General features: G+C 40.7%; 1 protein-coding gene across 1 annotated transcript in view; it reads right to left on the bottom strand.

The window, feature by feature from the left end:
- Positions 1 to 229: 229 nt before the first annotated feature.
- The window catches only part of LOC139468209 (DNA ligase 1-like), a 93277-nt gene continuing 82699 nt past the window's right edge, over positions 230 to 10807 (bottom strand). The window contains exon 24 of the mRNA XM_071250029.1: positions 230 to 1123. Coding sequence (XP_071106130.1) covers positions 1037 to 1123 — 87 coding nt within the window. The 3' untranslated portion in view covers positions 230 to 1036. The remainder of the gene's footprint in view (positions 1124 to 10807) is intronic.

Raw genomic sequence — 10807 nt, 5'->3', positions numbered from 1 at the left:
TTTAAGTTCAGGACAAATGGGTGGTTGGATGGATGGTTGGATGGATGGTTGGATGGATGGATGGATGATTGAAGGAAACAAACAACACATGAGACCCAAGCCTTAAGCTCACTTTGACAATGTCAAGTCTCAACAAAAAAAAACCACACAAAATATAATTTCAAAACATACAGAACATTTTTATTCTGTCAAACTTTAGACATAATTTCAGTTCAAAACATACAGATATCATTGTCAAAATTGAATGATGTTAATGTGGATTCCATGCCCTCGAGATAGTTTTATCCAGCTGATGTACACAACAAAGCTGTAAGCTGAAACAGTGACCATGATGAATGAGTGAGTGAGTATGGTTTTATGCCTCTTTTTGCAATATTCCAGCAATATCACAGCAGGGGACACCAGAAATGGGCTTCACACATTGTACCCATGTCGGGAATCGAACCTGGGTTTTTGGCGTGACAAGCAAACGCTTTAACAACTAGGCTACCCAACCGCCCCGTGATCATGATGATGATGAAAGTATTAAATGGCATAGGATTATTTTGGCCGTCGCATAGCCAATTTACAATTAAGGTTCAGTTAATCAGAAGCATGGTTCTAATAGTAAGACAGGTGACCTCAATGATATGCAGTGAATACACATGCTACAGAAACTGACATGTTCTTTAAGAGATCACTGCCAAGTAGAGACATACCTGTAGATTGTAACAGTCAATCAAACAAAGCATTGACCTTTTTAAATTGACTTGGTCTAAGACTTAAAGTGTTTCCATGGGCAAATAGAAACTATTCAATGTAACTAGCACTAAAGAACAATCTCACACAACTGTACTGTTCTGTTAGATCGAATTAGTACACGAGTAGAGAAAACATCAGTCTGCAGACACCCTGACCGGAAGTGGTCCTGGTCCTGTTTTCCTTACAACACATCAGAATCTTTCCTCATCTACTTTAGAGCAGATCCTCAGAAGTCCTAATCACAACAGATCTGCAAGATGTCCATTGTTAGAAATGATATTTTCATGACAACAAATCAGTAGAAGTCTTCCTCATCTTCTTCCTTCTTCCCTCCCTTCTGTTGGTTCTGAATCTGATGCTGGTTCTGGTACATCTCGGCCACCTGAACAAACAAACAAACATAAAGGTTGGAAACGCTGCATGCAAAGAGTCATCCATGTTGGTGCATTTACTTAGTGAGTGTGTATGGTCTTTCACTGCTTTTTTTAAAGCATAATTACAGCAATATCACTGCGGGGGACATCAGAATTGGGCTCCACACATTGAGTCCATTGGGGGAATGAACCCTGGTCTTTGGCATGACGGACTAATGCTTTAACCACTAGGCTACCCCAGGGCTCCTTTACTTCCTGAACATGATATTGTCTACTACCTAACTTACAGGTAACTTACAGGTAACTTACAGGTAACTTACAGGTAACTTACAGGTAACTAACAGTGAAAGCTTGACCCTTAAACCTCATTCCACTTCTATCATTATGAGAGTTTTGAGTCAATGCATCAGTGTTTGGATGGTAATAAGTAACTGTCATATTGTTATCTTGGAACATCCATCCCACCTTGTGTTGTGTTGTGTTGTGTTTTTTGTTTATTTGGATGTTTGTTGTTAAACGCCGCACTCAGCAATATTCCAGCTATATGATGGCAGTCTGAAATGTAAATAATCGAGTCTGGACCAGACAATCCAGTGACTGACATCACGAACATCAATCTATGCCATTGGGATATGACGACATGCATCAACCAATTCAGTGAGCCTGACCACCCGATTTTCGCTTCTTATGACAAGCAAAGGCACCATTTAAAGCAAGCATGGGTTGCTTAATACCTATTCGTGTGTGTGTGTGTGTGTGTGTGTGTGTGTGTGTGTGTGTGTGTGTGTGTGTGTGTGTGTGTGTGTAAACTCTATGCACCTTCTAAGCATTCTCCTGATGGAGGAGCAAAGAGTGGCTCTGAATCGTCGTGAATAAGAACAAATGAGTTTTTATCCATAAAAGTGTCATGCATTCAGGTCATAAGTTATTGTGGACATTTTGCACACATTTTCACTCCTCACACAAACTATCTGTAGGTGGTGCTGATTTCACAATCTATAAATCACTCAACATACACTGTAATGGCTGAGAAATTCCAGAATGGAAAAGTGTCAACTCAGCACAAAATGCTCCTATCGATTGCCCCGTGAGCCAGATGTTGGTTTCACCTCACACTCTCGTCAATAAGAGACATTCAGGGCACTCTGAATCAATCCAAGTATATAACACAATTAACTTGTAAAACAAACAAACGGTGTGTCCTGTTCCAACATGGCTACACTCAAACAGAACCTGAGCAATATTTTAGAAAATGTCCCGTGAGGCTTATTGGAGTTGGGTGCTTATCTGCTATAATTTGTTCACAGAAAGAATGCAATGTGGTTTTCATGAGAGACTTCAACATTATTTGACTAACACCAGTGAAAATAACTTGCGTGGGGCACCAGTCGTTTAAACTTTGGGATTGGGCCAGACTGGATTACATAATAAAAATAATAATGTGCCTTTAGAAAACTTATCAAGAAAATATAATTTTGCCAGATTACTAGTGTATTCCATACAAACATAAGTTTACACTTTCAGGCTTGAAAGTAGATTGTATTGACACTATGACTAAAACAATACCAATACGTCTGAATGCACATCCCAAGAACCCCCCATCCCGACTTCTCTAAATGGTAATTTGCTAAGAACTAAACATGACTTGTGAATATCAACTGTCACAAATGCAATTAGTTCAAGACATTGTCTTGAGGATGAACAAATGAAAACAGAGTCTATTGCAGGGATTTTGCCAGGAGTTTGCACCAGAGAGGAGATCCTATGTTTGATTTAGGGAAAGGGGGAGTTCCATTCCACTAGTGGGTGTTCCAACATCATCATCACCACTTCCTGGTCACGTCATGTCAATATTATCATGATCTTCCATAGTTCCCTCAAATGCATCATATGTTCCAAAATAATCAGCTGTTCTGTTTGGGAGGATTTGGATGGATACCAGCCTACTGTGTCCCCCTTTGACTAACGGAAAACTACATCATCTTCAGTCATGTACAAACATTACATTTCTAATTAGGAATAATTGTCTTTGCAGTAAAAATAATACAGTCATGAGTAGATTAAGATGGCAATGCTTACTGCTGACAGACAATATTTTGCAAGTAGTATACTGTCATGGTGACTGATTTACGACACCCATTGTCTGAAGAACATTTGATTGCAAAGGCTCATTACCCTGGAGCCATGACATCTATATGCCTTGAAACATTTTATTGCTGTTATTTATAAGATGCTAATCCTATTTGTTAATCCCCATTTTTGTGTGCATCGACCGTCTGCCATCCTGAACAGGATGTGCACGTATGTCACTGATGATTTACTGTTTACATTTATATTTATTACTTACTAAAATGTCAGGTGACCTTGGCTATATAAGCCTTGGTCCAGAGAGATTGAAGGGGAGAAGAAAGGTCTTACCCTTAGCCTAGCTAGGGTTAGGCTGGGTGCTCCGGGGCACCAAGACAACAAGCACTACCACTATGTGCTGACTTGGCACATAGTGTCATTTGTATGTATATATCTAGATGTATAAAGTAAAACTGTATATACTGCAAGCCATTGTCTCCAAGTTGTCACTTCCTACAGGAACCATACGTCGGCCCCTTGCATATACGAGTATGCAAATTGTTCATAAATCAACGTCGGACCGACATGCGTTGATAATTTGGTGGAGAATCCGGGTATGACAGACTTGTTAGTCTGTCCTTTCTTGTACCTCTTTGCAGCATGGCATATGGTTCACAAAACTGTAGGAAGTGACAGTCTCTTATTAAAAGGATATACTACCTTCCTGGAGGCCAATCACCAAGAACGAAGAAACGGCCTGTAACAAGACTGAAGAAAGAACAAGAACCTCTCCGATCAAGAACAAGTTCTCCGATCCCAAACCTTCCCTGCTCGAATATCTTAGCAACACTGCTAAGACTTCCCCTTCAAGATGTCGTTCCTGCACATGACCTAAGAAAAGAAGTATACACGCCTATCCCATAGAGACCCGACCACAGCCATCTTCATGCAGACCCTGCACAATACAGAAACTGCCTCACGGGCACGTACAAGATGGACACTGTGTACAAGATATCTCATTGGGACTTACTAATTTGTGTTAACTTACATGGACTCAATCAAGGATATATATTGTGTGACTGTTGAATAGTGCAACCAGGTATGTTTAATCAAAGCCAGTATAATAATGCCAAAATGTGTCTTTCCAAAATTCAGATTTGTATGTGCGCAATATACTCCAAATTACATCTTTAGTCAGCTAGATCTTTGAAGTTATTGTGTAGGGAATCTTTGAAATGTCTCCAGGCCACGCCAGACATATAGTTGCAGCTAGGGCCCAGACAAACCTAAGCTGTAGGGTTATCGAGTCACACCTCTAAGCTCGACTCGTAATTTCAAAAATCTAAACGACAAAATTTGTCATTTGTTACAAGTTATTAATGTGCACAGTTTGGTACAAAATTGAATGTATTGTCTAGGACTTTGAATTCAGATTAGAGATATTCTTGGGTGAGCCACCCCCACAAAAATGTTTATTGTATGTCAGTATTAAGTAATTAACAGCACAGCAGTATTCAGCATTTCAGAGTTTTGATGTCGGAATTAAGGATTTTTTTTCTTGGGCATCGCACCCACAATATCTGGTCAAGCTCCGTCAAAGGCACGGGAAGAGCACCCATTGTACTTAAAAGGGCAATAGTACCCACAAGTACCGTTTGAGTCACTCGGTAAAGCTAGACTCCTGGTTTCAAATTTCTTTATGCGAAATATTTGCTGAGATGTTTAATTTGTGCTTTTTATGACATTACTCATTATCATTATGCGGTACTGAGTCACTCCTGAATTCAAAGGACCTTCTGTGATATATTTATTGAATCTGTGAAAAGCGGTAATTACCTTGTAGTGAAATTGCACATTACAAAGATCACATGGTTAGTTTTCAAAATGGCACTAATTCAAATTGGCTAGATGATCACTTTCATACCACCATTGCAAAGATATATTTGTTGCATAAGGATTTCATGTAACTGATTTTGTTCACATTTGCATGGTTGTTTTTGGTGAAAAAAACTCACACATATCAATTTGGACTCATATAAGCTTGGGGTCCAAGCTTCACGTAACGGAGGGATGTTGTCATGGTGACTGATTTACGACACCCATTGTCTGAAGAACATTTGATTGCAAAGGCTCATTACCCTGGAGCCATGACATCTATATGCCTTGAAACATTTAATTGCTGTTATTTATAAGATGCTAATCCTATTTGTTAATCCCCATTTTTGTGTGCATCGACTGTCTGCCATCCTGAACAGGATGTGCAAGTTTGTCACTGATGATTTACTGTTTACATTTATATTTATTACTTACTAAATGTCAGGTGACCTTGGCTATATAAGCCTTGGTCCAGAGAGATTGAAGGGGAGAAGAAAGGTCTTACCCTTAGCCTAGCTAGGGTTAGGCTGGGTGCTCCGGGGCACCAAGACAACAAGCACTACCACTATGTGCTGACTTGGCACATAGTGTCATTTGTATGTATATATCTAGATGTATAAAGTAAAACTGTATATACTGCAAGCCATTGTCTCCAAGTTGTCACTTCCTACAGGAACCATACGTCGGCCCTTTTCATATACGAGTATGCAAATTGTTCATAAATCAACGTCGGACCGACATGCGTTGTTAATTCTAAAAGGTTCCCATAATAAAAAAGACTAGCGATGCATTGTGAAATTCCAAATGTGTGTGTGATTATTTTTCTGCACAATCTTTCACGCACAGCTTGTTTCTGAATGTAAGATTATAATTAAATTAGCATGATAACAATTAAATTAGCATGATTACAATTAAATTAGCGTGATTACAATTAAATTAGCGGTATTACAATTAAAAAAGCATGCATTCCACAATTGCTTGTCCTGGCAAAATCACTGCTAAGGTCATAGGTCAAAGCAAAGTTCTTACATACTCAACATTAGAACACAGAACAAACGTGGTTGTCCTCAACCCATAAACTCTGACATATTGTTAGTGAGTGAGTGAGGTTTACACCGCTTTTAACAATATTCCAGCAATATCACGGCGGGGGGACACTACAAATGTGCTTCACACATTGTACCCATGTCGTGAATCGAACCCGGGTCTTCGGCATGACAAGTGAACACTTTAACCACTAGGCTACCCTATCGCCCCTGACATATTGTTAAGTAGGCAAGTAGTTGATAATGACATAAATGTTTAGGTATGCCATTGCTGGGGTCACATATAATAAATACATTTTCCGGTGAGCAAAACGACTTTAGTTTGCAGCTTTTACTCAATTAAATCATAACCTATCTTCCATGTACCTTTACTTAAGAGATAAAGTGTCAGATGGCTCTGATTAATGCGGACATCATAAGAGGTTGATTTATTGCTGTTTTGAACATAAAAATGGGAGTCCACGTGATCCTGTATATTTAGATAATGTTTAAAGATAAAATCATGGGCATGTCTAAACATTACATCTACATGCAGGCATTACTCAATATACATAAGAAGTTGTATGCAAGTTCTTAACTGTAATATCTGATAACAGTTATACCTTGGAAATGTACACCTTTCCTCAGACATCTCCCCCCATCTGTCTTCATTTGTTAGTTCCTTCCTTCCTACTATAATCCTTCAAACTTTTGTCCTTTCAGGTTTTGTCAATGTCTTTATTAACACCAGCAACCATAGTCAAGTCAATGTCAAGATAGTAGTTTTTATGAAGGTCTTTTGCCCATTTATAAAAGATAAGCTTCATTCCATTCTCTCCTTATTAGGTCCCTCCCCTCCTTGACAGAAGGGAGTGAAGGAATCAATGAAGGAAGGGAGTGAGTGAAGGAATCAATGAAGGGTGGATGGAAGGGAACAAAGAAAGGATGGGAGGGAGTGAAGGAATCAATGAAGGATGGAAGTGAACAAAGAAAGGATGGGAGGGGGTGAAGGAATCAGTGAAGGATGGAAGTGAACAAAGAAAGGATGGAAGGGAACAAAGAAAGGATGGGAGGGAACAAAGAAAGGATGGGAGGGAGTGAAGGAATCAATGAAGGAAGGGAGTGAGTGAAGGAATCAATGAAGGGTGGATGGAAGGGAACAAAGAAAGGATGGGAGGGAGTGAAGGAATCAGTGAAGGAAGGGAGTGAGTGAAGGAATCAATGAAGGATGGGAGGGAGTGAAGGAATCAATGAAGAATGGGAGTGAGTGAGCGTTGTTAATTCTAAAAGGTTCCCATAATAAAAAAGACTAGCGATGCATTGTGAAATTCCAAATGTGTGTGTGATTATTTTTCTGCACAATCTTTCACGCACAGCTTGTTTCTGAATGTAAGATTATAATTAAATTAGCATGATAACAATTAAATTAGCATGATTACAATTAAATTAGCGTGATTACAATTAAATTAGCGGTATTACAATTAAAAAAGCATGCATTCCACAATTGCTTGTCCTGGCAAAATCACTGCTAAGGTCATAGGTCAAAGCAAAGTTCTTACATACTCAACATTAGAACACAGAACAAACGTGGTTGTCCTCAACCCATAAACTCTGACATATTGTTAGTGAGTGAGTGAGGTTTACACCGCTTTTAACAATATTCCAGCAATATCACGGCGGGGGGACACTACAAATGTGCTTCACACATTGTACCCATGTCGTGAATCGAACCCGGGTCTTCGGCATGACAAGTGAACACTTTAACCACTAGGCTACCCTATCGCCCCTGACATATTGTTAAGTAGGCAAGTAGTTGATAATGACATAAATGTTTAGGTATGCCATTGCTGGGGTCACATATAATAAATACATTTTCCGGTGAGCAAAACGACTTTAGTTTGCAGCTTTTACTCAATTAAATCATAACCTATCTTCCATGTACCTTTACTTAAGAGATAAAGTGTCAGATGGCTCTGATTAATGCGGACATCATAAGAGGTTGATTTATTGCTGTTTTGAACATAAAAATGGGAGTCCACGTGATCCTGTATATTTAGATAATGTTTAAAGATAAAATCATGGGCATGTCTAAACATTACATCTACATGCAGGCATTACTCAATATACATAAGAAGTTGTATGCAAGTTCTTAACTGTAATATCTGATAACAGTTATACCTTGGAAATGTACACCTTTCCTCAGACATCTCCCCCCATCTGTCTTCATTTGTTAGTTCCTTCCTTCCTACTATAATCCTTCAAACTTTTGTCCTTTCAGGTTTTGTCAATGTCTTTATTAACACCAGCAACCATAGTCAAGTCAATGTCAAGATAGTAGTTTTTATGAAGGTCTTTTGCCCATTTATAAAAGATAAGCTTCATTCCATTCTCTCCTTATTAGGTCCCTCCCCTCCTTGACAGAAGGGAGTGAAGGAATCAATGAAGGAAGGGAGTGAGTGAAGGAATCAATGAAGGGTGGATGGAAGGGAACAAAGAAAGGATGGGAGGGAGTGAAGGAATCAATGAAGGATGGAAGTGAACAAAGAAAGGATGGGAGGGGGTGAAGGAATCAGTGAAGGATGGAAGTGAACAAAGAAAGGATGGAAGGGAACAAAGAAAGGATGGGAGGGAACAAAGAAAGGATGGGAGGGAGTGAAGGAATCAATGAAGGGTGGATGGAAGGGAACAAAGGAAGGATAGGAGAGAGTGAAGGAATCAATGAAGGAAGGATGGAAGGGAAAAAAGAAAGGATGGGAGGGAGTGAAAGAATCAGTGAAGGATGGAAGGGAACAAAGAAAGGATGGGAGGGAACAAAGAAAGGATGGGAGGGAGTGAAGGAATCAATGAAGGATGGGAGGGAGTGAAGGAATCAATGAAGGATGGAAGGGAGTGAAGGAATCAATGAAGGATGGAAGGGAGTGAAGGAATCAATGAAGGAAGGGAGTGAGTGAAGGAATCAATGAAGGATGGAAGGGAGTGAAGGAATGAAGGAAGGAAGGATGGAAGGGAACAATGAAAGGATGGGAGGGAGTGAAGGAATCAATGAAGGGTGGATGGGAGAGAACAAAGGAAGGATAGGAGAGAGTGAAGGAATCAATGAAGGGTGGATGGAAGGGAACAAAGAAAGGATGGGAGGGAGTGAAGGAATCAATGAAGGATGGAAGTGAACAAAGAAAGGATGGGAGGGGGTGAAGGAATCAGTGAAGGATGGAAGTGAACAAAGAAAGGATGGAAGGGAACAAAGAAAGGATGGGAGGGAACAAAGAAAGGATGGGAGGGAGTGAAGGAATCAATGAAGGGTGGATGGAAGGGAACAAAGGAAGGATAGGAGAGAGTGAAGGAATCAATGAAGGAAGGATGGAAGGGAAAAAAGAAAGGATGGGAGGGAGTGAAAGAATCAGTGAAGGATGGAAGGGAACAAAGAAAGGATGGGAGGGAACAAAGAAAGGATGGGAGGGAGTGAAGGAATCAATGAAGGTTGGAAGTGAACAAAGAAAGGATGGGAGGGGGTGAAGCAATCAGTGAAGGATGGAAGTGAACAAAGAAAGGATGGAAGGGAACAAAGAAAGGATGGGAGGGAACAAAGAAAGGATGGGAGGGAGTGAAGGAATCAATGAAGGATGGAAGTGAACAAAGAAAGGATGGGAGGGGGTGAAGGAATCAGTGAAGGATGGAAGTGAACAAAGAAAGGATGGAAGTGAACAAAGAAAGGATGGAAGGGAACAAAGAAAGGATGGGAGGGAGTGAAGGAATCAATGAAGGGTGGATGGAAGGGAACAAAGAAAGGATGGGAGGGAGTGAAGGAATCAATGAAGGATGGAAGTGAACAAAGAAAGGATGGAAGGGAACAAAGAAAGGATGGGAGGGAGTGAAGGAATCAATGAAGGAAGGATCGAAGGGGACAGAGGAGGGATGGGAGGGAGTGAAGGAATCAATGAAGGAAGGATGGAAGGGAACAAAGAAAGGATGGGAGGGAGTGAAGGAATCAATGAAGGAAGGACGGAAGGGAACAAAGGTAGGAAGGGAACAAAGGTAGGATGGGAGGGAGTGAAGGAATCAATGAAGGAAGGGTCGAAGGGAACAAAGGTAGGATGGGAGGGAGTGAAGGAATCAATGAAGGATGGAAGGGAGTGAAGGAATGAAGGAAGGAAGGAAGGAAGGATGGAAGGGAACAATGAAAGGATGGGAGGGAGTGAAGGAATCAATGAAGGGTGGATGGGAGAGAACAAAGGAAGGATAGGAGAGAGTGAAGGAATCAATGAAGGAAGGATGGAAGGGAAAAAAGAAAGGATGGGAGGGAGTGAAAGAATGAATGAAGGAAGGATGAAAGGGAGTGAATGAATGAATGAAGGAAGGATGGAAGGGAGGGAGTGAAGGAATCAATAAAGGAAGGAAGGAAGGGAGGGAGTGGAGGAATGAATGAAGGAAGTATCGAAGGGGACGGAGGAGGGATGGAAGGGAGTGAAGGAATCAATGAAGGAAGGATGGAAGGGAGTGAAGGAATCAATGAAGGAAGGATGGAAGGGAGGGAGTGAAGGAATCAATAAAGGAAGGAAGGAAGGGAGTGGAGGAATGAATGAAGGAAGTATCGAAGGGGACAGAGCAGGGATGGGAGTGAGTGAAGGAATCAATGAAGGAAGGGTCAAGGGAATGAAGGAAGGGTCGAAGGGAACAAAGGAAGGATGGAGGGAGTGAAGGAATGAATGAAGGAAGGATGGCAAGGAG

Source organism: Haliotis cracherodii, unplaced genomic scaffold, assembly GCF_022045235.1.
Source record: "Haliotis cracherodii isolate W230 unplaced genomic scaffold, xgHalCrac1.p SCAF_2, whole genome shotgun sequence".
Taxonomy (NCBI): domain Eukaryota; kingdom Metazoa; phylum Mollusca; class Gastropoda; order Lepetellida; family Haliotidae; genus Haliotis; species Haliotis cracherodii.
The sequence above is the reverse complement of the archived record's forward strand: the minus strand, read 5'-3'. Positions and strand labels throughout refer to the sequence as shown.